The sequence below is a fragment of the Elgaria multicarinata genome, chromosome 12, assembly GCF_023053635.1.
Source record: "Elgaria multicarinata webbii isolate HBS135686 ecotype San Diego chromosome 12, rElgMul1.1.pri, whole genome shotgun sequence".
Lineage (NCBI taxonomy): Eukaryota > Metazoa > Chordata > Lepidosauria > Squamata > Anguidae > Elgaria > Elgaria multicarinata.
Genome location: NC_086182.1, coordinates 6,498,985 through 6,525,537, shown reverse-complemented (window position 1 = coordinate 6,525,537; position 26,553 = coordinate 6,498,985). Strand labels below are relative to the sequence as shown.

At 50.4% G+C, this 26,553-nt stretch overlaps 1 protein-coding gene across 1 annotated transcript; it reads left to right on the top strand.

Annotated features, from left to right (window-relative positions):
* The first annotated feature begins 4,376 nt into the window (after positions 1-4,376).
* On the top strand, positions 4,377-25,215 carry ANKRD23 (ankyrin repeat domain 23). The gene is made up of 9 exons (XM_063139218.1): positions 4,377-4,468; positions 15,604-15,759; positions 17,808-17,939; positions 19,192-19,299; positions 20,504-20,602; positions 21,942-22,040; positions 22,635-22,733; positions 23,352-23,450; positions 25,091-25,215. Exons 1-9 carry the CDS (start codon positions 4,442-4,444, stop codon positions 25,193-25,195), a joined length of 924 nt encoding a protein of 307 aa, XP_062995288.1. The 5' UTR covers positions 4,377-4,441; the 3' UTR covers positions 25,196-25,215.
* Positions 25,216-26,553: the final 1,338 nt, after the last annotated feature.

The window sequence follows — 26,553 nt, the reverse complement described above, 5'->3', positions numbered from 1 at the left end:
GAGCGCCCTTAAGGGTGACAGTGCGCGACGAAACTTGCGCAGGTAAACTCCCCCTGTTCTGTGTTACTTTGTTTAGATTTTCTATTCGACATTAGGCACCAAAATGATTTGGCGTACCCAGGAAAAGCTTGAGGGCTGAACTCGACGTGCCGTAGATTCTCACATCAAATGTTCCCCAACATTTGAAAAAGCAACAACTTGCAGTGCAGCTGCAGGGGGACTTCGAAGGCGACTGGAGCAGCAGGGCGCATGTGCGCACGGACACCTGACCCTTTCCCCTGACCACTAAAAATCAGTTGCTTTTCTCCCCACAACTGGAAAGATACGTGGACCCGGCACCGTTCTCCCTGTGAGCTAAAAAGCATCGGGGTGTGTGTGTGTGTGCTGATCAGAAAACAGCAGGTGGGGGAGAGGGTGGAGCGAGCCCTCCCTGGCCGCTCTAAATTGGGACACCCTCACACAGCTGCACTAAAGTACAATAAAAGCCATTGTGAGATGTTTTATCTCCTGTGTCAAGTCTAATTTGGCTCTTGGAGAACCTTTTACAGCCCAAGGGCCGAATTCTGATGTGGGATAGGGTTGTATTTGGGATGGGGGTGCTGCATTCCAGGAATATGTGGGGCCAACAAATGTGACCCTTACCTATTTTAAGTAAGGATGTCACCTTCACCTCCCCCATTGCAATTTTACTCAGAAGTAAGCCCCACTGAATTTAATGGGACATGCACCCAGGTAAGGGCGCAGAGGGCTGCCTGAAGAGCGTCCCAAGATACGTAGCAGAAGTGACCACAAGATTGGGGACCAAACTGGCTTCCTTGCTAGAATCTGCGTGCGTCCAGTTTTATTCTCCAACTTGCCGAGGGGATGAGCTGTGTGCTGTGCGGAAACTGGAAACTGGGGGAGGGCACGGCTGATGCAGAATGGCATCTCTCACAGTAGCAGGTGAATGGGCCCTTGTTGGTACGGCTGATACTGCTCTGTCCTGTAACAGGATATCCCTTATCGGGCAGAGCGATCGCGGTGCATCCTGTGCCATGAGGAGAAGCAAAGGGGAGCTCACTGCCCTTTTCACCCTGTCCTTTGTACACAAACCTCTGACGAACAGAGAGCTGCTAGGTTTTGAATGCCCCCCCCCCACACACGCACCCCTCCGTCCCCCTGCCCGGGGTCAGCTGCGTCTCTTTTCCCAAGCGCCCAGAGGGGCGCTCTTCCTGAAGCTGGGTTGTACCGTGTCTCCATAACCTTGAGTGCTTTAGTGGGTAGGAAATGGAATCGCATCACGCCGGCATTGAATGTCAGCCTTTCTAGGGGCTATTTCCATCCCGCTCGTCCTGTACCTGTAATACGAACTCTTCAGCAGCCCGAGGGACACAGTATCTGGGCTTTCGAATCCTTGTAACCCCTTGCCTACCGGTCCCATGTTCTATGGGGCTTTGACAGCTGAAGAAAAAGCCAAGTGGCCCTAGAGGGGCGTTCATCCAGGGTTCCCCCCCCACTCCGTATGCCTTTCACATCCATCAGTGCAGAGTAATCAGTCAGTAACAGGCTCAGCAGAAGCTGTACCATCCTCAGAAACCAAGGAGCAACTTCCTTGGATCACAGCTTGTCCTGTTATTTCTTTCTCTCATTTTTTTCAGGGGACTTCTCCCAAACCCTGGCGTCAACTGACGCAGGAGGAGACCCTGTGTGGACACACTGTCTGGGCTCGCACAACCCGTTAACCCACAGTCAGCGGTTGAGTGTGGCTTGTTGAACCGTGCATTGTAATGTTGAACCGTGGGCTAATGTGTTGTCTGAACCCAGGATATTTTCTGCAAGGGGGCCTTGTTAAGCACCCTGAACAGCCCAACAACAAACCGTGGGTTCTCAAGGTGGCTTGTTTGAGAAACATCAGTCACAATGCATGGCTAACAAGCCACCCTGCCAAAAGCACACTGCGTTCGGAGAACACGATAATCCTTGCTTCAACAACAACCCATGTTCAACCACTGAGTGTGGTTTAGCGTGTTGTGTGAACAGCCCTTCTATGAGCATCATGGTCACCGTCGGATTATAATGCTTTGCATTTATGCCACACTTTGGAGTATTCGGAGGCCTTTCCACATATTGTGGCAGGGGTGGGGAACCACAAACTCAGGGGACCAGTCTGGCAACCGGGGGCTATTCAGGTTGCCACGACCCCGTCTCTTGGTTCTGCCCCCTTTCCCCTGACCACTCATTGCTTGGTATGTTCCCGAGTTTTGTGCAGGTTTTCCCTGTTCTCAAATGTCGCCAGGCCCCTCCATTACTAGCCATGAGAGATTTAATCTGCAAAACCATGGTCTCGTTTGCATTTCTGGCCTCACTCCTTTTGCCCTGCCCACCACTGCAATATGGCCCCCGAGAGCGTCTCAGGACTCAAATTTGCCCCTCAAGCTCATAGAGGTCTCCCACCCTTGCATTAGTGCAATAATCCTGACGACCCTGTAAGGTAGGCCAATATTATTGACCTGAGGCTGGGGGAGCGAGTGAGGGTGGGCCAAGACCAGCTGGAGAGTTCCAAGGCCGAGGAGGCTTTGAACTACCTAACTGATAGGTCAGGCTCTTGGTCTGAAGTGCTGATGTACATTTATCTCAGGAATATGTACAGAAACGTTCTAAGGTAGGTCAGTATTACTAGCCCACAAGTACAGATGGGGGTGGTGGTTTGAGGCTACGAGAATTATAGCAAGACTTTGCACCGGTTCTGTAGCAAAGCTGAGATTTGATCAGTTATGTTTCCTTTGGTCGGTCGTCTCAAAAATGAAGCCACATCTGGTGAGGTAAGATTTGAAATGAGGTCTTTCTGGGTCATAGAGTTTCCTTTCAGGCTCAGCTTCTCCTGCATTATGTGGAAAATTCTGATCAACCCTAATCATTACATCAGTGGAGGCTGGTGGCTCTGATTTCGGTGGGGTTATGAATCCATTCTGGGTTTCAGTTGGAACCAGCCAGAACTCCAAAGGTGCTGGTCTAGCACTTTGGATAGCTCCTTTAGAGTTCTGGTTGGTTCCAACTGAAACCCAGAATGGATTCATAGCCCCACAAAAATCTGAGCTCCCAGCCTCCACTGCATTACATAGTTCCACACAGTGGGTGCCACCACTGAGAAGGCCCTTCCTCTTGCAGATTGAATAATGGAGAACGGAAAGGCTTGAGCAGGGATGTGTCCTGCATAATGCATCCTGCATAATGGGAAAAGTTTCACATATAAAATGCTTCACACACTCTAGAAGCGCTTTATAAATGTAACCTATTCTTGGTCTGGTTGCTTAAGAACACGGGGGAATGGTGTTGACCAAATTAGCAGAGGCTGCTTGCCTGGTTTCAAGTTTTTCTTGGAACGCATGAAGGGTTCATGCTTGTTCTCGCCATTTGCATGAAGGCTGAGATTAAAAAAGAAAAAGAAAAAGGAAGAGACGTTTCATGATCTTTTCCCAAGATGTTCAGCGGGCTTGTTTGTGTTTCATTATTTGTTTAAAATTCCTAACATGTCAGTAACTGATTTTCAGGGCAGCTTCCAATGATGAAACACAGGTTGCTATCAGTCAGCAATTAAAATATCAAAGTCAAAAGGGACAGATTATAGTGTCTTATTAGGCAATAAGGTGCTACTGCCAATATCAGAGGCAGTAAGCCTGTATACACCAGTTGCTGGGGAACATGGGTGAGGGGGTGCTGTTGCTCCATGTCCTGCTTCTGGGTCCCTGGTTGACAGCTGGTCGGTCACTGTGGGAACAGAGTGCTGGACTAGATGGACCCTTGGTCTGATCCAACATCAAGGCTCTTCTGATGTTCTTAAGAGTTCTGTTCCTGTAGATTTTTCAGCATTGCTGAGTTCTTCATGAGGTTCTTCCTGTCTTGTTCCAATTTCAGTGGGGCTGTGAATCTCCTAGGTTTCAGTCAGAACCATCCAGAGCTCTAAAGGACCTCTCCAAGGTGCCAAATCTATTTTGAGTATACAGTTCAGCACCTTGGAAAGCTCCTTTAGAGTTCTGGCCGGTTGTGGCTGAAACCTAGAACTGAAGCCCACAATGGATTCACAGCCCCACTGAAATTGGAGCCACCACGCTGCACTGGTCCTGCCCTGTTTTATCTGTAACTTTTGACACACACACACACACACACACACACCCAGTCCAAATAATTGCCTAAGCCCCCCACTCTCCGGGTCTGTGAATCTCATTACCGGCCCTCTCCCTTCCCTCACCGCCACACTCTACAAACCTTTTGAAGTATGAAGTTATTTTAGCCGGTGTGACAGGGCACCTGAATCATCCAGTTTGCTGGGCCCAGTGGGGGGAGCTTTGGACTACAGCCGAAATTCATCCTCCCCCCCCCCCATCCCAGGGCTGGAATAAAAACAGCTGCCCAGGAAAGCTGCCTGGCAGTGAGCATTGTGGCTCTGGAAAAGTGGGGGACCATGGAGATTTTCAGCATTCAGCAGTTGGTAAGAGACTGGAATTGCCAGGGGAGGAGGGCTAATTCGGAATACCATTCTGAAATGGGCGGTTTGGACCTTCTTTGAGGGTGAAAGGGTCTCTGATATAGGACGGTGGATTTGACACACACCCCTTCCAAGGTACTATGAGTGCAAGGATCGGGGAGGAAGACGAGTAGGATTCCCCAGGATTTCCTTGTGGGAAAATATAAGATTAAATTGGGTGGTGGTGGATGTAATTCAAGAGTGTCTGTCATGGCAACAGCATCATCTTGACAACAAAAAACCCTTTAGCTTAGCTTATGATGTATCAACCTACAGCAATGAGCCATGTATATAGCGATGATCTCTTTTCAAACCTTTTTGTTGTCAGTCTCTAGAGTTTGGTTAACTTATTCTGCATTTTGTTTAAACATCCTAGTTTAGAAGGTAACTCGTCCGTCTTCCAGGTAGCAGCAATCTTTGTATTTTCTACAACTAGTAGATTATTAACAAATCTCTGATAAGATTTATCCAAATATTCATCCTGGTTATTGTGTGTTAGCAGCTCTGGTCAACCGGTCAGTTGTGAGGCTTGTGAGTTGTCTGAATGCGCCGTCAGGAATGGAACAATCCACATTTCCTATTCCTGCCACCACAACCCCCCCCCCAATCTCTCTCCTCTTGCACCCCAATAAACTTCCTTATGGGTAGTTGTGACTGCTGGAGAAGTCTGGTACATTTTTAGTGCATTTCTGGTGGCTGGAGTCAAAAGAAATTCCAGGACCTTCAGCTGTAGACAATGGCCCATGAATCCACTTCTTTCTTTTTTTTAAAAAAAAAAAAAAACCCTTGATGGGTAGGTTCAGCCATGCACCTAGAGAGAACGGAACTTTCTCCATGTGTGGTGGGAAAGCCACAGCAATAGCAGAAAGAAAAGTTTTTACCTTGGGAGAAAAAGGTGGGTTGTGGCCCACTCTCTATCCACAGCACGGACACGACCCTAGCGTGTGGAGAGACGTGGGTGCTTCCGGACGAGGCTTTCTGTTTCTTACATTTCTAAGCTTCTCGTGTTTTTCCACTGCTTCTTCCGTTGTTATTCTTACTACAAAAAAATCTGCCCAGGAGGGAAAGACAGAATAGTTGCGCGATGCCGTTTGGTTGGTAGGGCTCAGAGCTGTCGCTCTGGAAGTCCCCAGCGCCTGACTATTTGCAAGGCAGATGGATTTGGGGATGATGGAATGGCAGAGTGCAGAGCGTATCACACACCCATTCCGCCCACTGGAGTGCATCAAACTCTGGCAAATTGGTAGACCACGTGCCCGGTTCATTTCCCAGCGTCTCCAGGTAGGGCCTGGGAAGGAGTCCTGGGTGAAACCTTGGAGAGCCCAAGGGTCTGGCTGTGTTTGTAAAGCCACACAAAGATTACTTCCCCTTATCTTCATGGCAACAAACATCTGGGCTGTCTAGAGGCTGCACTAGGAAAATTAAAATGCAGCACCCAAACGATCCAAACGCTGTGCCCAGAAAAGCAGGATTTGGCAACTTGGGTATATTATGAAACGTGAGCTGGTTTGCATAATTTCTCTTAGTTTTGTGAAGGCACAATCCTATGCATGTTTAGATGGGTCTGTGTGTGTGTTTACACTCCCAGCCAGCATGGTTGGCAGGGGAATGCCGGAGTTGTAGGGACCCCTCCCCATTAAATGTGGATAGGGTTGTGCCCTTATTCTGCAATGCTTGCTGATTTATTGATTTATTACATTTATATCCCACCTTTTACCTCCAAGGAACCCATAATCCTCCTCTGCTCCATTTTATCCTCACAACAATGACCCTGTGAGGTGGGTCGGGCTGAGAGTCTGTGACTGGCCCAAAGTCACCCAGTGGGTTTCCATGGGCGAGTGGGGACTAGAACCCAGAACTCCCCACTCCAAGTCCAATACCTTCGCCACTATACCACACTGGCTCTCAATTCTTTTTCATAATTCTGGTTCTGCTAATCATGGGGAAAGCAAGACCTCTCCCTGATCCGCTGAACATCTTATGAAGCTGCCGCCTCTCTGGTTCTACTGCCTCTCATCCACTCTCAAGCACGTCTTCGCAGCCATGAGGCCTAGAAACCTGCTTCTTTTCTTTTAAATGAAAGCCAAGATGCTTGGGAAGTTGAATGAGATGGCCACTCCCTATTCTGTGCCTTCCCCCCATGCAACACATAGTAGTTCTAATCACAGCCATTGGATCAGCTCATGTGCCCTTCCTAAGAGGCCAAAGATGTCATCTGCAGGATCCCAGGGGCAGGCCGTATGGACTCCACATCTTTGAACGTGCTTGCATGCTTGGGTCTTTCACTGGTCCTTCTGTGTAAGTCTTATTTCAGGACCAGCCCAAGAGATAGTTATTCTATAGGAATGCTTTAGGGTGAATTCCAGCATTGAGCAGGGGGTTGGACTCGATGGCCTTGTAGGCCCCTTCCAACTCTGCTGTTCTACGATTATATGATTCTATGATTTGGCTGTCTGAAATGAAGAGCAAAAGGCCCCCTCTCTCTATGCCACACACAGAAGATGTACAGATGCTGTAGCTGAATTTTATTTCAACACTGGCAAGGGTAAAGCATTCCTTAACACCCCTGAACATAGTAGCTAACAGTCAGGCCACATAATACCCAGATCTCTGTCCTCCAACACAGGGGTCCCCAACCCCCGGTCCGCGGACCGGTCCCGGTCTGTGGCCTGTTAGGAACCGGGCCGCGCAGGTGAGCTGCTTTCATCCACCCACCCCCACCCCAGAATAACTGGGTGCGGGGCGCCATCTCGCCTGACCAGCCGAAGCGAAGCCAGGACGCTGGGGTGGGCGGCTTTGGAACAGCGCGCCTGGCCGGAAGCTGCTCTGGGAGAGCGACTTCTGGGTGTGCTGTTCCAAAGCCACCCGCCCGCACCAGCGTCCTGGCTTCAATTCAGCTGGGCGCCCACCCAGCCGAAGCAAAGCCATGCACACACGCCCCCCCCCCCCACTCCAGCATCTCTCAGAGCCACTGTGGAAGAGCGGCTTTCGGGTGCAGCAGCGGGGGGGGGGGGGGAGGCTGCCGCAGCTCCACTCCTCCCTCTTGGGGACCAGGCGGGCGCGACCCTGGCCGCCGCTTGTAGGCAGGAGCGAGCCTTGAGCATGGATGGGCTGGAGGAGCGGGTTGCAGCTTGGGCTGACGCTTGGTGGAAGGAGGAGGGAGGGAGGGAGGGAGGGTGGCTGCGGCTGGCAAGGAAAGGGGCGGCCCACCCCTTGGCGCTTCCCTAACCCCTCAATGTGGTCAAGAGCCTGTGTCGTGGCACAAGGGCCCCCAGTGAGATCAAGAGCCAGAGAAGGATGCGAGGAGGTTGGCTGTTTGCAGGGGCCCCAGGCAGAAGCCCAACAATGCAGCCCCTCCTCACTCGGCATGCAGCCAGCGGTGCAGCTAGATAATTTTAGATTCTGGACTTCATAGTCTTACGGGTCATGTGTATCACTTCACTTGTGAGGCACACAACGCCCCACCCCTCACCCCCGGTGCTTTGCAACTGCTTCTACATACTTGTTATGTCTGACCAAAATCCAAAACAACAAAGTATTTGCTGACCTTGATATTTTTTTTAAAAAAAAAATCTCTGAGCATGTGCAGGTCTACATTTTGAACTCGGGGTGCAACCCTATGAGTGTGCCTTGCCAGGCGGAAGCCTCAGAGGCTTCTGTGGATCCAGCACCCTGCCCATCCGAAGCCTGGCCCTTGAGACGAGCAGCAGAGACAATGTTCGCCTCCTTGTCCCCTCTTTGGATTTTTCTTTCACTAGATGGGCTTTTTAGTTTGTCTAGTGACAGCACGCCAAAGGCAGGGCCGGCCGCCTAGAGCGCCAAGCTAAGAGGGGTGCCGGGCGCTGTGAGCCGGCCCAGCCCGGCCCGAGGATTCAGCTGGGCCTGGGCGGGCAAGATGGCGCCCCGCACCTGTCCAGCCGAAGCGAAGCCAGGGACGCTGGGGTGTGGGGTGGGGGCTCCACCTTCAGACTTCCACCCGGAAGCCGCCCTCCCAGAGCCGGGAGGCCGCTGCCACCAGAAGAAGAAAAAGTATGTGGCGAGCTCGACCCTGGCCCAAGCCAGACTCTGCCTTACTCCCGAGGAAAGGGCACCGGGTTGCCTTGCCTCTCTCCTCAAACAGGCTGCGATGTCCAGGCAGGCGGGCAAGCGGGACTCCCTCTCCCTTCCCCAGGAAAGCTGTGGACTCCTGCTTCCCGATCCTGCACGCGTGGATCAACGGGACTTGCATCTGAGAAAGCGTTGCACCGGGAGGCACCAGTGCAGCCCGATCCGCCTATGCCTCCTTACTTGGAAGCCTTATTCCCCCGAGTAAACGTGCGGAGGAGATCGGGACGCCAGGCTGCATAGCGGGTTGCATTTGCACGGAAGTAAGTCCCGGTGAATTCCAGACGGCTCGGTCCCAAATCAAAGTGAGCCAGTCCCAGCTCTCTACTCGGCACACACATTTGGACTTCTGCGCAATTTGGGGTGTGTGTGCGCGCAAGTAGCTCACCTTGCCTAGGGCGCAAAATAGTCTGGCACCGGCCCTGGCCAAAGGGGGAAGGAAGGAGGCTGGAAGAGGCTCAAGTTCGCTCGTATCCTGGCCTCTTCAGCCTCCTATCCTCCCTGCCCACTGGGACGCCCCTTTTCCCACCTTTCTGGGGCCGCTTTTCCCATCTCGGAGGCCTCCGGCACACTTCTTTCTGTGCCAACTGGGAGGAGTCGGAGTGCTGTCTCCAACCTTCGAGTAGGGCATCGCCACTATCCTATAGTCCCTCAGATAATCCCTAGGGGCCGTAGGTTTGCTTCCTTCGGGTGCAATCTTATGCATAGACAGGGAGAGAAAAAAGGCCTGCAACACCCAGCATTCCCCAGCCACCACAGCTGGCTAGGGAATGCTGGGAATTGTAGTTTTTTTCTGCCTAAATATGTATAGGATTGCATCCTCTGGTTGGATGGGCTTCACAGCTCCACAGCAAAGCCCAGCGGTGTGTGGTTTTTAAAAAAATCTGGGAAGGTGAAAAACACTCTCCAATTCCTTATCTGTGCAGGCAGGCAGGCATAACCGCCACGAGGCTCTTGACAACACAAACAAGGCCGCTGCCAGCTCTTGAAGTTCATGTAGTGCAGCGGGCGTCTTTTTGGGGCGTCTGCGTCAGTCCAAGGCCCTGCTTGCTATCTCACGGAGGTCACTCAAGCCCTCAGTGTGTTCATTCCCCAGAAGCAGGTTAGCCTAAGAAGGAAGGAAGGAAGCCGCTTGACCCTGTCACAGCGACCGAAATTACCTGGGGGAATGGCGGGGGGTGGGGGAGAGCCGTTCCTGTCATACTTGGCCTGTGAGGGTAGGAATGGTGTGAGGCGATCGCATTACCCCTGCAATGTTATGTTCACGCAGGGCGCAGCAGGGAGCAGACAGAGGACTGCCTCAGGTGGCACATTCTGGAGCACCATTTCAGGACGCCCATGAGTGTGTCTGTGTGTGTGTTTTGTAATCTCTAGGCTGTCTTCATTTAATCCAGGACCACGCCTGCCTTGCCACTGGGTCCGGCAACCTGCTTGAGGGGGCACTGGAGGGGTGGGGGGAAATGAAGGCACGGCATGGTGCCTGATCATGCCTGGTGTGGAGAAAGCGAACACGGAGACATTTTTCTCCTTCTCTCATTTTTATTATTATTATTTATTTATTTATTTATTTATTTATTTATATAGCACCATCAATGTACATGGTGCTGTACAGAGTAAAACAGTAAATAGCGAGACCCTGCCGCATAGGCTTACATTCTAATAAAACCATAATAAAACAATAAGGAGGGGAAGAGAATGCAAACAGGCACAGGGTAGGGTAAACAGGCACTGGGTAGGGTAAAACTAACAGTATAAAGTCAGAACAAAATCAAGATTTAAAAGCTTTAGGAAAAAGAAAAGTTTTTAGCTGAGCTTTAAAAGCTGCGGTTGAACTTGTAGTTCTCAAATATTCTGGAAGAGCGTTCCAGGCATAAAGGGCAGCAGAAGAAAATGGACGAAGCTGAGCAAGGGAAGTAGAGACCCTTGGGCAGGCGAGAAACGTGGCATCAGAGGAGCGAAGAGCACGAGCGGGGCAATAGTGTGAGATGAGAGAGGAGAGATAGGAAGGAGCTAGATAGAACCCAATGGGGGTCATCCCCTGAAGCTGAATTGTGGGAGATTCAGGACCGATAAAAGGAAGGACTCCATCACACAGTGCAGTGTTAAACAATGGAACTCACTACCACAAGATGTAGTGATGGCCACCCGTTTGGATGGCTTTAAAAGGGGGGTGGATAAATTTCTGGAGAAAGTATCAGTGGCTACCAGTCCTGATAGGTCTGTGCTTCCTCCAGTTTTAGAGGCAGTGGGCTATTCCCAGCAAGGACAAGAAGACCATGATGCACCTGGCTGCCAGACAGCTGTTAAAGATGAGCCTGTCAGGGGGGAAAGTGGGGGCAACCCTAATCTAGCACTGTTTATTTGTATTGTTTACTTGTTACATCAATAGCCTGCCTGTCCTCCAAGGAGCTCAAGGTGGAGTACATGACCCTCCTCCTCCTCCTCCTCCTCTCCATTTTATCCACACAAGAATCCTGTGGGGTAGATTAAGCTGAGAATCAGTGACTGGCTCAAGTCACCCAGTGATGGGGTGACCCTATGAAAAGGAGGACAGGGCTCCTGGATCTTCAACAGTTGTATTGAAAAGGGAATTTCAGCAGGTGTCATTGGTATATATGGAGAACCTGGTGAAATTTCCTCTTCATCACAACAGTTTAAGCTGCAGGAGCCCTGCCCTCTTTTCAATCTGGTCACTCTAGAATAGCTCCTGCAGCTTTAACTGTTGTGATGAAGAGGAAATTTCACCAGGTTCCCCATATATACCAATGACACCTGCTGAAATTCCCTTTTCTATGCAACTGTTGAAGATACAGGAGCCCTGTCCTCCTCTTCATAAGGTCACCCTTCCCAGTGATCTTCACGACCAAATGAGGATTAGAACCCGTGTCTTCTCATCACTAACATGGTTAAATATTGGCAAGGAATACTTTAAATTAAAAACAAAACCCTGAAAGCGTAAGGATTCATACTCAGATTTTTAATTGCTGAACACTCAAAGCCTTGGGCCTAGATAGATGAATCTGCCAGTTTTGGTTTCTCCCACATGCATTTTTTAAATAATAATAATAATATCATCATCATCATCATCATCATCATCATCATCATCATCATCTCAAGTTCTTTCCTCCCCAAGTATGGAGAACGTCTCCTGCCCTTTCTACCATTCCTTGCTGGAAAGATGAGGCATAAGTCAAACAAATAAACAAATATACGTGAATTTTGATAAATTCACATCCAAACTGAGCTGAGAGAAAACTCTCGCTTACCCCATCGTCTTTAGCTCGCACTGATGAGATTCACAGACCCAGAAAGGCCGGCTACAAATACCAGAAATAAAGATATATTTGGATTTTCTGCCTCAGGCGCCAAAATGTCTTCGGTTATCTCCATATGGCAGGCAGCCTAGGTGGTAGGTCTGCAGCAGCCCTGTTTTTGGAGGCAGGATGTGGGAGTGGGAACAGAGTGTGGAAACCCCCTCCCACAAGCCCTGATGAAATGGGAGAGCATTGCGCAAAAGCTGCGCATGAAAGGCCCTTTCGATCAGACCTGCGCGAGGGCATTCCCCGGGGTCTCGTGCCCTGTGAGCAGGTGGGGTTTCTTTTTCCACCATTGAACCATTCCACCTCAGGCGCCGAAATGTCTCTGGCTTGCCCCGTTGTTGACAATGCTGGTGTTGCCCTGGAAGGGCCTGCCGGATGGCATTCGATCCGCGTGAGGTGGACCCTTCGCCGCTGCTGATATGCAGACACGGACGTATAAATAGAGGCCGCATCATCTGGGCCAGGGCATGCAGAGAATGTTGCAAGCTGAGTCCAGAGACCTGACACTATTTTGCCTTGGCCAGAGAGGAAGGCAGCTGCTCTAGATGGGTCAGCAACTTGAAGAAACCAAGACTCTGAGTCAGGGAGTGATCCCGGGAAGGGAACAGAAAGGCATCTCCCTTCAGATGAGAAATGGGCTGTCTTTGAGGCACGTGGGCTGCTGGGGTCAGGGCCAACACCGGCCCTACCATTAGGCAGAGATTTCTGGGGTCACAAAAAGACAACAAATGGCTAGTTATTTAATTTGTTATTGTATTTTGTAATACAACAGAGGGGCTTGTGTGTATATTCGTTTTTATCTCAATTTTAGAATTTCTGTAAACCACCCAGAGAGCTCTAGCTATGGGGGCAGTATATAAGTGTAATAAATAAATAAACATTTTTTCTGCCAATTGCCAGAATACCGTTGACTGGCTTTAAATGCTACTATGCACCTTGGCTTTGATGGACGTGGGTGCGTTTCATTAGTATAAATCACTATAGCTGAGAGGTAAGGCCTTTATTTTGTACCCTTATTAGGCCCTAAGTCTCTCCGCTTCGTGCTGTTACTCGTGATACGTCTTTCATTTAAAAAAAAACCACATAATAAACTCCAAGAAATAAAGAATAAACTGCTCTCTCATAAAACTAGAACCCAGCAGAGTCATCCCATGCAGCTGATTGCTGGGAGATTCGGAAGAGATGAAAGGGAGGACCGCTTCTCATAGTCAAACGATGGAATTCGCTTCCACAAGACGTAGTTTGGACGGCTTCAAAAGAGGGTTGATTGAATAAATCCCTGGAGGAGAAGGCTCGCAATGGCTACTAGTCCTGATGGTTATGTATCAGGGTCAGTAAGCCTATGAACACCAGTTGCTGGGGAACATGGGCGGGAGGGTGGTGTTGCAGCCATGTCCTGCTTGTGGGTTTCCTGTGGGCAGCTGGTTGGCCACTGTACGAACAGAGTGCTGGACTAGATGGACCCTTGGTCTGATCCAGCTGCAGGGCTCTTCTTAGGTTCTTAAATAAATAAACACTTGCCAGAAATATTTACAGCCCTTAGTCCCTTACAACCTCTTCCACCAAAGGTCAGAGGTGCTTCCTAGCAACAGTAACTTCCCATTGGTGGCGTTTTCCTTGGGGGTGGGGAGGTGGGGGGGTCCATTTTGCTCCCTTCTGCTGAGTCTTATGCTCCTGGTGAAGGTGATACCTTTAAGGGCGCAATCCTATGCATGTTTAGACACAAAAAGTTCTTTTTAGGATTTCCCGCACCACCACCCCCCGTCCAAACATGCATAGGATTACACATTAAGAGACCTGGTGGAGGTTCTTTATTGTTTTCAAGTTGCACACTGAATATTGCTGCTGACAGTGTGACGGGCGGTTCCGCTGGTTTCTGTTGGCTCCACTGGCTCCTGCTTTTGCCCTGTTTTGTGTTTTTGTGATATTCGTTTTCAATCCAACAACATTTTTCTGGCTGCCTTGTGGATCTTTTAGTTGAAAGGCAAGATATAAATTTCATTTCGACAACCCATTTCAATCCGTTCATTTGCTTTCCTGAAGGAAACCTAAAGCAGCTATAAGAAAAATGGAAAACAACCACGATTTATACATCAATATCAAAAAAACAGCACTATTGAACAACAATGTATGGAACGATAAATGGAAAATAGTTCAACAGCCATGCGAAACTCATACCAAAGCAATATCACAATGTGACATACTGATTAAAATTCATGTGGAATTAATGAAATAGCAACAAGTGGGAGCTGCAACAAAGCGTTGCAGTACTATCAGGGATGCTCCTGTACACACTCTCAGCTGGTGATTCATGTAGACCATTTCAGTCTCTCCTCCCCGCCCACCCTTCTGTTTTTTCCTCTCTCTCTCTCCATCCATTATGCTCCAAGGCTTCTCCGCATGTGCTGTAACCACTGATGTGTATTTTGGGAGGGCTGAGAGATCCCATTATTGTCATTTTTTTCTTTTCTTTTTTAAAAAACCTTTTTTGTACTTCTGCTAACCTCAGGTAGGGTGACCCCATGGAAAGGAGGACAGGGCTCCTGTAACTTTAACACAGAGCTTTCCAAACTTTTCATGTTGTTGACACACTTTTGAGATATGCATCATTTCGCGACACAGTAATTCAGTTTTACTAGCAAACCGGAGGTTAAACTAACCCCTTATAAGAGATACGGACACATGCTGTACATAAATTGTAATAACGAAATGTATGGGGACACAACATATCTCATGAAAACCTTTCATTTATATTTTTAAAAATATATGATTTGTAAGATAATAACATACATTCCAAGATTGTTGTCATTTATGAGTAACAATATGTAAATATGTGCTAGAATTTTAAAAAATTGATTAACACCAATAACTACTTACCATTTTAATGGGAACGTATGAGGTTGATGGGATGAACACAGCTTTTGAACATTTGGTGGAATACTAGATAAAGGCACTTGCATTTCGTCATCAAGCATTTTTAAGCTTTGACGTTTCAGTGTCTTTAAGTTTGTCGTCGTTGAAAAGGATACTTCACAAATGTATGTAGTAGAAAACTGCAAAAGAACTTTTAACGCTTTTTTACCTATGTTTGGATGCATTTTTGAAACGCGAATCCAAAAGCTGTCCAAGTCACCCTCTTCATACATCATTAACAGACTCCGTTACGTCCGGGCGACACACCTACACACTGCAGCCGACACACTAACGTGTCACGACACAGTTTGGAAAGCTCTGCTTTAACAGTTGTATTGAAAGGAATTTTAGCAGGTGTCATTCATACGCATGCAGCACCTGGTGAAATCGCCTCTTCATCACAAAATTTAAAGCTGCAGGAGCCCTGCCCTCTTGTATCTGGTCAAGAGGGCAGGGCTCCTGCAGCTTTAACTTTTGTGATGAAGAGGGCATTCATCCAGGTGCTGCATGCCTACAAACAGCACCTGCTGAAATTCCCCTTTCAATACAACTGTTAAAGTTACAGGAGCCCTGCCCTCCTTTCCATGGGGTCACCCCTAACCTCAGGATTCCCTTGAGCATGCCAATGTAATACCTCCCTCTTGTTTCTCAGGGGCTTTGGCTACAGCCCTGTTGGCACTCACCAACTGAGTTCACTATTGGAAGGAGTGCTAGAAATCGTACAATAATAGACCTTATGCCCTTTTGCCTTTTCCGCCGTAGGTAAGTGATGAACGACATGAGGGGAAATCGCGCAATTTCGAGGTGCTGGCGAGAGGAACGGCCTGGGAGCCCGAAAGATGGCGCTCAGGCCTGGCTGGCATGTGGGGAGCAATCGACAGGGAGAGGCAGAAAGCAGAAGATGAGAAGAAGAAAAAGGTGAGTGAGGAGACAGGCTCCCTGTAGGTGCTGGCAATGTTTCCTGGACGGCCACAGGGGGGCGATAAAGGACAGGAAGAATCCTCTAACTTGACCCGGGGGAGTGGGGGGGGGGGGGGGCAGCTGCTTTAAAATAATTTATATAAACATCACCATAGGGTGACCCTACGAAAAGGAGGACAGGGCTCCTGTATCTTTAACAGTTCTATTAAAAAGGGAATTTCAGCAGGTGTCATTTGTATATATGGAGAACCTGGTGAAATTTCCTCTTCCTCACAACAGTTAAAGCTGCAGGAGCCCTGCCCTCTTTTAAAACTGTTCACTCTAGTATAGCTCCTGCAGCTTTAACTGTTGTGATGAAGAGGGAATTTCACCAGGTTCTCCATATATACAAATGACACCCACTGAAATTCCCTTTTCTATGCAACAGTTAAAGATCCAGGAGCCCTGTCCTCCTTTTCATAGGGTCACCCTACCATGGGCCATGTGGACGGGTTTTAAATAGACAAAGGAAGGCTGTTGGACCTAGGATCCGTTGATGGCATAAATGAATGTGTGCTATATATATATATATATATATATATATATATATGAGTCTTGTAATAAATAAATAAATAAATCCATTATCTAGAGGGAAAATCCAAAATCCACAATGAGGCAATAACTTTATTTGGACCAACCGAAATGTAGAGTGGCCAAAGAGGGCAAAAGAGGACACATATCTTGCATAATTGCATGGGCTGTCACTGAAGCTCCTCTCATTAGAGGCCACTGTTGCTGGCAATGACAGAAAAATGTGCAACGCGATGAGGACATTTGGCAAAATATTGCCCAGTCGCAAGTTCAATATTTGAGCTACTTTGTTACAAATCTTTACCAAAGGGTCCCCCTTTGCCTCTACCAGGGGGACTCGGAGTAGGCCCCCTCAAAACCGTAGGCCCATGCCAGCTGGCCCCCCTGGGGCTCCCTCTGCCCAGCCCTGAACCTGTTAGCCACAAGATTCTTTGCTGGTTTTGCTGCAACATCAGACAGAGGTGGCTGGCTATAGATCTGCCTGGTAGCCACTGCCTGTACACTTAATATCGTTCGAGGAGGCCTCTCCTGTGACCCCCGGTGAGGTGGAAGGTAATGTACAGGGTTAAGGGCAGCAGAGGAGAGGTGGATCTGAGCCAAAGGGTACAACCAAGCGCTTGTCTATATGCTATATCAGCCCCATCTTAGCTGCACAGTTGCGCTCCTTTGCTTATATGATGCAGCTGCCAATTTACAGCCACACTGCATTATTCCCCGCAAAGTTGCGCATTTCCGATGTCCCGTTTTACCGCGGGTTTTTAGTTTGCTCTGATGTCATCACGGTTGGTTGTGCGTGTGTCAGTGGTGGCTTCAGTTCAGGTTAAGAGAGTGGGCGTAGTTTGGGGGCGGATCCCAGTACAGGGTAGGCGTGAGAATACAAGGCGGGGGCCAGGCCCCAGATGGCCGCCATGGCAACATTAAAGTCTGATTCTGGAACAGAAGTAGGGACAGATATAATGCAAAAATTCAATGCGCTATAGCTGCACAGCTACAGGTTTCCAAAACTGCAATGTTGCGCAGAGTTGTCCGAGAACAAAACAAAACAAATGCTTTTGAAGTTTTTCAGTTACTTGATATTTGCTACGCATTACCACCATGTGAAAACGGTGCTGCAAATTTTCCTGGCTGACTCCTTCCACGTAACGCTGTTGTTGCTGCTTCGCTGCAACAGTGCTGAGGGTTTGGGGGGGAATCAGCAGTAAAAGCAGCACTGCGTACACCCCCCACCCACCCACCCCACCCAAAGCCACCAGGAAGCCCTGCTGAAAGGAAAGGGAAGTTTTGCAAGAGGACATTACAAAAACTGTGCACCGGAATGCCCCGGCAGCTTGTGCCCCATGCTCCATAAGCATGAAGGGCAAAGTGTCAGTTGGATTGAGGCGGGCATTTTGGGCCCACTCCGGCCACAGAAGGCTTGGGTAGCTGTATGGGAAGCCGGTGGTCTGTAGCTCTGATTTTATTCATTTCCTTGCCAGCTTGAGACACTCAACAATTCCAAACTGAAGCTTGAGAGCCTGCAGGACTTGGAGGCCATCATAAAGCTTCGCAAGAATAAGAAGAAGGTGAAGAAAGTGGTCCGCCCCAAGGAGCCAGAGCCGGAAGTGATAGTGAGTATTCACCGGCAGTGGAGGCTGGAGGCTCCGATGTCACTGGGACGGTGAATCCGCTCCGGGTTTCAGTCAGAATTCTAAAGGAGCTATCCAAAGTGCAGGAGCACCTAGGATAGCTCGTTTAGAGTTCTGACAGGTTCTGGCTGAAACCCAGAGTGGATTCACTGCCCCACTGACACCGGAGTCACCAGCCTCTACTGTTCAGCAGCCTCGCTAGAATACGCAGTCTCTGATGGTGTGCAGCAGCCTATGCAGTATTCAGCCTGTGTTAGACATGTTGCGCTTTCCTTGTAAGAAAAGATTTCCAGCTTGGAGGTGCTGTTAGATGCAACTTTGCAGATAGATGCCCGAATGGCGTTCATATCTCAAATCACCCCTTCCCCAGCAGGGTCCCTCTTCCTGAGAAACCTACAGATCTGTGTGCTCAAATTAAACTACTACAATTTATTGTAAGTGGGGTTGCTTATGATGGGTGTTTAGAAACCAACTAGACGATGGTGTCCAGATTATAAACTGGCACTGATGAAACTGATCACATCTGGCCAGACAACGCCTATGGAACTGCACTGGCTCCCAGATTGCTTCTGGGTGCAATTCAAAGTGCTGTTTCTTGCCCAAACAGTTTGGTAGTGAGATCTCTGAAGGACTGCTTGCTGTCATCTGTATGGAGGTCTTCAGTTGCGGCCAGGATCCAAACCTCAGTGATGATGTGGTTGGCGACTGGCAATGGGGCCTTTTTGGTGCTGGCACTAGATTTTGGAACATTGACATCTTTATTTTCCCAAGCTATGGGCAGCATATAATCTGGAGTATGTGTTAAGTATTGTTCATTAGCTGCTGTTACTACTCTTTCTTTCCTTTTTTTATTTTACTGTAAATAGATTGTTTCTAGTTACGTACTGCAACCAAATTTGAGGATTGTATTTGTGGAAAGGTGGGATAGAAAAAGACAAGATAATAATCACTTCAAGCCAAGAAAAAACACCGTCTTCTTTACACAGCACCATCCATAGTCATGAGGCTTTACAAAAAAAGACGTCTTTGCTCCAAGGGACTTGCAACTTTTATATTTACGGAAGGGGACATTACAAAAGGCAGGAAGGGAAATGGAGGCAGGGTTAAAAGGGGGGAGGGGAGTATATATATACATTTGAAGCCCATCCCTGGAGACTAGAGGTGGGGGGCACTGAAAGGTATTTTGGGCAGCCTTGTGAACAATTAGCTTGACTCTTTCATCACTTCTCCGCAGACAGAACCTGTGACACCAGAGCACTTTCTTCAAGCAGTGCTGGAAAACCGGGTTCTTGTGGTTGACAAGTATCTGACAGACGGAGGGGACCCCAATGCTCACGACAAGGTACTGGAACGCCAAGCCACGCCAGCCTCTGTGTCCAACAGAAATGAGCTTTTAATCAAGTGTTTGCATAATGGCGAAATAGGAAGAAGGAGAAGAGGATTGATCGAGGGAACGGAAAACGATGGAAATATCAACCTAGCCACAGTAGTCCATGCGCTGGTAGCTTCCCAATTAGACTACTGCAATGCGCTCTACGTGGGGCTGCCCTTGAAGACAACTTGGAAGTTGCAGCTAGTGCAAAATGCAGCAGCTACACTGCTCACCGGAATATCCTATAAAGACCATATAACACCAGTCTTAAAAGAATTGTACTGGCTACCTATATGCTTTTGGTTGGAATTCAAGGTGTTGGCAATGACATCTAAAGCCCTAAACGGCTTGGGACCTTGGTACTTGAGGGAGTGCCTCCCCCTATATATGCCTGCCCAAGATCTGAGATCTGTTGGAGGAGCCCTCCTCTGCGTCCCACCAATGCAAGACATACATTATGGTGGGACGTGGGAGAGGGCCTTCTCTGTTGTGGCACCCTGACTCTGGAATGCCCTCCCCTTGGAGGCCCAACTGGTGCTGGCTTCATTTTGGTGCCAAGTTAAAACATGGCTCTTTATCAAAGCCTTTGAGGGCAAAATTCTCCACATAGTTTTAATTGTGTGTGGTTTTTTTTAAAAAAAATCTACTGGTTTTGTTAACAATTTAATACATTTTTAGTTGTGTAAATTATTTATTGTTCTGATTTTAGCTGTACGCCGCCCTGAGATCCCAGTGATAATAGGGTGGGATACAAATGTTTTAATAAATAAATAAATAAATAAATAAATATCGTGGTTAGGGTGGGAAATCTTAGCTGGGGAGAGAGCTGTTCCTGAAACATGTTTGATGCCTGGAGGGTAAAATCCCCCACTCTGGGTTTCAGCCAGAACCAGTCAGAAGACTAGAGGTTGATGGGGCAGTGAATCCACTCCAGGTTTTAGTCAGAACTCTAAAGGAGCTATCCAACGTGCTTCCGCCAGACTTCTGACTGGTTCTGACTGAAACCCGGACTGGATTCACAACCCCACTGACCTCGGAGTCCCCAGCCTCCACTGGCAAAGTGTCTTCCTGAGGTCAGTAGGGACCACCTGATGTCCCCCAGGGATGGTGGTGGAGGGGGAGGGGCACAGGTCTCCCCAGCCAATCCCCTTCACGTGTCGTCTCTCCGCTGCAGTTCAGATGTACAGCCCTGCACCGGGCCTGTTTGCGAGGCCATGCAGAGATCGTGGAGAAGCTGCTGGAAGCTGGAGCCATTCTGGAACCAAGGGACATGGTGAGCCTTGTCCTCTGATGGTCATCAAGTCCCTGGCGGGAGGTCTGCCCTGGGCTTTGCTGCCTTGCTGAGATCTCTGGAGCATTGCAAGTGGCAGAGATGGTGGGGAAACGTGACATGGATCAGGCAAGAGACACCAGGCCCACTTCTCTTTGCATGTATCTTGGGAAGCATTCCCCTGAGAAAGGCAGGTGGAGGGATCAGGTCTCACAGTCATTTACGCTGGACTAATCTATATGTGTAGCAGAACAATGTGGGGAAATTGTTTTGCTAGGGAGACCATATGGAAAGGAGGACAGGGCTCCTGTGTCTTTTACAGTTGCATAGAAAAGGGAATTTCAGCAGGTGTCCTTCGTACATATGGAGAACCTGGTGAAATTCCCTTTTCATCACAACCGTTAAAGTACAGGAGCTATACTAGAGTGACCAGATTTAAAAGAGGGCAGGGTATCTGCAGCTTTAATGGTTGTGATGAAGAGGGAATTTCACCAGGTTCTCCATATATGCGAATGACACCTGCTGAAATTCCCTTTTTAATACAACTGTTAAAGATACAGGAGCCCTGTCCTCTTTTTCATATGGTCACCCTAAAAGTTTTGCTTACTTGGAACATTTTTGCTTCCTGCTTTTTGGCACAATTGTTGCGGCTGCATTACATGGACAGAGAGGGCTGACCAGGTGGTTTTAAGTGAATACTTCCCTCTAAGCATGCTCTGTTCACTTCCATTGAGATAGCACCATCTAGTGGCGGAAGATTCTGCTTTTAAAAGCGGTGCTTTTCATGATGGAATTTCCAACACATGCTGCAGGAGACGTCCTGGTTGTTCACGAAGTTGTTTAAAAGACCCGCAAATTTTCATGAGTGGCCAATCACGAATGTGCAATAAATTTATTTATTTCATTTTTATACCGCCCAATAGCCGAAACAACTTCCCTGCAAATTGTGTAACGCGACAAGTAAAGTATGCAAATCTTTGCATACCGTTCGCCTAATCTGTTCTACTTCTGCTAGGCATCGGGAATGCTAAAGAGCTCGTATGGAGGGCAGTGAATTCTCTGGCTCCTGAAAGTCTTGCCCAGTTTGATCTCTGCCACCCCGGTGTTTTGCTTCTGGTGGCACAGTGGTCTTTCAGCCTGCCAGAGGAATTCCAGAACTGCAGCTGTTTCAGGAGGGCCTTGGGTCTCTGACAAAGACATCTTGGCACCTCCACCAAACTATTAACTTGGCTAGTTGTGGAAGTCTGGCATTGTGCCCTAGCCAGGCCCATAACAGCCCCTGATCCCGTGCTTCTGCCCCAGTTTGTCCACCAATAGTGCATTCTGCTCTGTTTTGACACAGCTGCAGGCGACGCCGGTGTTCTGGGCCTGCCGCGGGGGACACCTGGAGATCCTCAAGCGCTTGATCAACCGGGGAGCCAAGATCTTCACGCGGGACACGGTGAGCAGAGGCCATCTTCCCTATCTAAATGGGTTCTGCCCCCGTGGATGGGCTTGCGATGGACTCTGGCTGTTCGCCTAAGGCAGTGGAGTGGAACTTGTAGCCCCGGAGGCTTGTGCTCCCTCTTCAGCCCCCAAGTCCCACCCCTTCCGGGGGCATGGGGAGGAGGCGGGGAGAGGGACCCCCACTGCCATCTCTGCGCTGTGATGGGCGTCCCCCTGTGCACCAGTCCTACTCCCAATGGGGAGGGACAGTGGCGTGCAGGGGATTCCACAGGCAGGCCGAGAGAGGAGCGGTCCTCCCCTGGGGCCGAGGGTGGCCAAGAAGACGCCTGGGCCAGATCTCCAATTGGAGAAGGCGGCGGAGGGCAGTGAATCAGTAGTGGCCGAGGTGCTGGGTGGATCAATGGCTCCTTGATCAAGGAGCAAATGGCGGCAAAGGGCTTGGCGGGGGGGTGGCCGTGTCCACGTGACATCAGCAGGCGTGGCCCTGCCCACTGAAGGCCATACAGCCTATGGAGGGCTGGGTGGGGAGTCACTTGCCCCCCACAATAGTTCTGCACCCCTTTTCTAAGCACTTCTCTTTGCCTGGCAGCTGTGGAGCACCCCGCTGCACGTGGCCGTCCGGACAGGGCACTGTGAGTGCGCCGAGCACCTCATTGCCTGTGGGGCAAACATCAATGCGCAAGACAAGGTACGAGGAGGAGGAGGAGGAGGAGGAGGGGAGGAGGGTCTTTATTCTCGCCCGGCCTGCGCTTGCCTCCGTGCTGGGGTGAGTGGAGGAGCTGGGGCCAGGCCAGCCAGCCAGTGGAACCGTCTGTGGCCAGACTGTGGCTGTGGCTCCATCCCCCTGGCCTGGTGCTTTGGGGAGACAGCCCTCCGGCGCTGCTAGGCCACGGCGGCAAGCTCTTTCAGGAACGGCCCCCGCTTTGCGGTGAAAGACGACGCTCTTTGATTTGCTACACAATAACTACAGTAGGCAAAGTAAGCGCAATGACACACACACGCTTGCGTGATGTGTGTAGCATGTGGCAAGCCCCCTGGGCACCGCATTTTAAACTCCAGCTGGGAACGCCCACAGCCCCACTTTCGTGGAGTCAACCCACGGGTCCTTCTAGCCCAGTACAGACCGCTTTAGGCCAGCGGCACTCCGAGGCTACCATCTTTCCTCACCCAGACGCCGGGGAATGATGAACCCGGGACTTTCTCCGTGCAGAGAAGGTGCTGCTCAGCTATGGCCCCTGCCCAACGTGCCAGTGAACAGGCACTCATAGAGGAGACTGCAGGCACTCACTCACTCCCCCCTCCCCAGGAAGGAGACACGCCCATTCACGATGCAGTCAGGCTGGGACGCTTCAAGGCTGTGAAGACACTGCTGATGTACGGCGCAAACCTTGGCATTCAGAACGAGGTGAGGAACAGAGGCGGCGCTCTCTGCCACCTTCCTAGCAGGGACGATGTTTGGGTCTGCCCAGAGAGCTCTTCAAGGGGGAGGGTGGGGGGCTGCTTGCACTGTTCTAGTGGTTTTGTGCCGCCCCCCCCCCCCAACGGCATGAACAGGCACGGTGCTTTCTGCACCATTATGAGGCCCACTCAGTGGTCATTCTGGCGGGGGACTGTTGACTGGGATGTACCATAACAGACTTCAAACGATGGCTCCTGTTGAATGCTCCACCAATAAAAAATTTAGGGTGACCCGATGGAAAAGAGGACAGGGCTCCTGTGTCTTTAGCAGTTGCATAGAAAAGGGAATTTCAGGTGTCATTTGTATGCACGCAGCACCTGGAGAAATTCCCTCTTCATCCCAACAGTTAAAGCTGCAGGAGCCCTGCCCTCTTTTGTATCTGTTCATGTAAGGCAGGGCTCCTGCAGCTTTAACTGTTGGGATGAAGGGGGAATTTCTCCAGGTGCTGCATGCATACAAAGGACACCTGCTGAAACCCCCATTTCAATACAACTGTTAAAGATACAGGAGCGCTGTCCTCCTTTTCACATGGTTACCCCAATTAAAAATTAAAATCCTTCAACACAGAAAGCTAGCATGTCAGGGTAAAGGTGAGAACTCTTCTCCCTGCCATGTAGCTTTCCATATGGAGGGAATGTGTGTGTGAGGGAGAATCCCCACCTGCAATCTGAAGTGGTACAGTCCAGACACAGCTTTACCACCTCAGTTGAGGACTAGGCTGGTGTTGAATGACGATGACAGACCACTGTGGGCCACATACGGCTGGCAGGGCTGAGAACAGCTGCAGGACCCAACACGGGCTCGCTCTCCACCTGTGCCCCTCGGCTTCTAACTGTGCCCCTGGGTCATAGCAAAGGGGAGGAAGGCCCCTCCCTCACCCTCCCACCCCCAAAGTCAGCCTCAAGCCCAAATGGTGAGAAAAAAGAAGCGACTTGAGAGGCACTTAAAAGATTTGGGATTTAAGGCCAATAAGGTGCAACTCCGCATAAAATGTGCATGTGGCGATTTATACCTATAGATGCATCTTCAGAAATAAGCACTAGGATTTTTTTTAACACTTCACAGAAGGCAGAACCGGCCAACTAATTTCAAATTGCCCTAAATAAATTTGCACCCCAACCATGTTTGGTGTGTGTGTTTACTTAGGGAGAGATCACACAATTTATGGGGAGAAGAGGGTCAGCCCCTCCCCTTCCAAGCCATGCCTCCCCCCCAAAAGCAATTCAGCTTAGGGAGAGGGGGGGAACGCCTTCTATATGCAGCCATAGGAGCCCCGTCCCTAAGCTTAATAATCACATTGCAAGGGGGGAGCTATACTCAAGGGGGTGCAGCAAGTGGGATGCCTGGGATCAACCCTGGTCTCCCCAGCTGTGAATTCCCCTGACAACTGCCCCCCCCCCAGATTAAGCTTAAAAAACCCTGGCGGGCACTTGGGCCTCTGGGGAAATAGATTTGGGACTTGGGCCGGATGGGCCCAGCCGGAACAACGCCCCCAGCAGCCGGGCTTCAGCCTTGGAGCCCCCTCCCATCATAGGGAGAGTGAAGAGAGGGGGTCCAAGGTCTCCACTTGTTCTTTGCCTTGGCAGGAGGCAGTGACTCCGGTGGACCTGGTGAAGGACTGGCAGACGGGCATCCGGGAGACGCTGCAGGCGTGCGCAGACCGGCAGCGCCTCCCCACCAGGAGCTGCTGATGCGAGTGGAAGGGAGGCTGGGGTGGTGGGGGGCTGGCTCCGTAAGCTCGCCCTCGCCCTGCTTGTGACCAACTCCATTGCCCTTGCCCTCGGTCCCTTCTCGCCCCAAGCTGTGGACAGACTTGGTCTTCCCTTTGCGACTCTGGTGCCAGCAAAGGGCACCAGAGAGCAGAGGCTCTTGGGATGCCCTCTTTGTCTCGGAGACCCCGAGGGAGACTTGGCGGCATCTGGAATGGGCCAGCAGAGCAGTGCTGAGCACCCCTGCGCTCTTCGCCGTGCCATCTCCCCGATTGTACAGGGCTCCTCCCTGGTGGCGCATTTCAGAGGTGGCCTCACCAGGGGAAATGAAGGCACGGGAGGAAGGGAGGGAGGGAGGAACCGGGCACTCCGGCCTGTGTAGGACCTGGGCATCAGTTGTCCAGGCTAGCCGGAGAGGAAGGGAAGGGATTTCAATGCACAGTCAGTTTCAGGAATTGCCAACGCAGCGCCATCATAGGGTGCAAACAAGCGAGCATGGCAATGCCTTGGAGACAAGCAGGGTTGGGCAGCCACCATCACCCCTTCCCGGAAGCAGGCGGCTAGCCTCCCTCCGAGAGATGGAGGGGTTGGGATGGCTGACCCCACGGAGTCCCTTTCAACTCCACAATTCGGCAAGGGTTGCGAGGCCTACGGCCCAGGGCTGCCTCCCTCCAGCTATCCTGGCCTGCAAGTCCCCTAACCCTGCTGCCAGTGGCATTGCAGTCCAGCCCACCTGGAGGACCAGGCTGAGGACAGCTGCCCTGGAAGTGGCAGGCCTCTGCTTTGCCTTTCCACAGCCCACCCCCGCCCCCCAGGCCTCTGTGCGTGGTCTCTGCCTCCTCTTTACATGCAGGGACCTCCGGCTACAGCCTCCCGGTTCACCGGTTGAGGACTGGCGGGAGATGTTCCTGGCAGATCCGGGGACACAGACCAGGGACACGCTGGCCACGGACGGCGTGAAGGGCGCCCTGCCTCTCCTTGAGCCTCCCCCACCCCCAGTGCAGAAGTGAGCCCCCTTCTCTGGTGCCTTCGTTTCCCCCATGGTGGGGCAGGAGAGCAGCCCGCCTGCCACGGCCTGGCAACCGCGATGCCACCTCTCCCCTTCGAAGGCTGTCCCACTGTTCGTGGCTCCGGCAGCCGCTGCTGTGGCCTGTGTCTCTCTGGCCACAAGCCTCTCATTCCACGTGTGCTGACCTTGGCGCTGCTGGTCAGGCCGAGATCCCCATCTGGCAGATGTTCCTGAATGGACACAGGTCTTGACTGCAAAGCAGGCCCAGACATCGCCGATCGAAGTGTTTTGTGCTGCGGGCCAGCCGGCCTTTGCATCGTCTTGCTACCTG

Excerpts from the sequence above, each read along its gene's own strand:
- ANKRD23 (XM_063139218.1), top strand. The coding sequence starts at position 4,442 with ATGGAGATTTTCAGCATTCAGCAGTTG. Across the intron at positions 22,041-22,634 it reads AGATCTTCACGCGGGACACG|CTGTGGAGCACCCCGCTGCA; the intron begins GTGAGCAGAGGC and ends TTTGCCTGGCAG. Across the intron at positions 22,734-23,351 it reads ACATCAATGCGCAAGACAAG|GAAGGAGACACGCCCATTCA; the intron begins GTACGAGGAGGA and ends CCCCCTCCCCAG.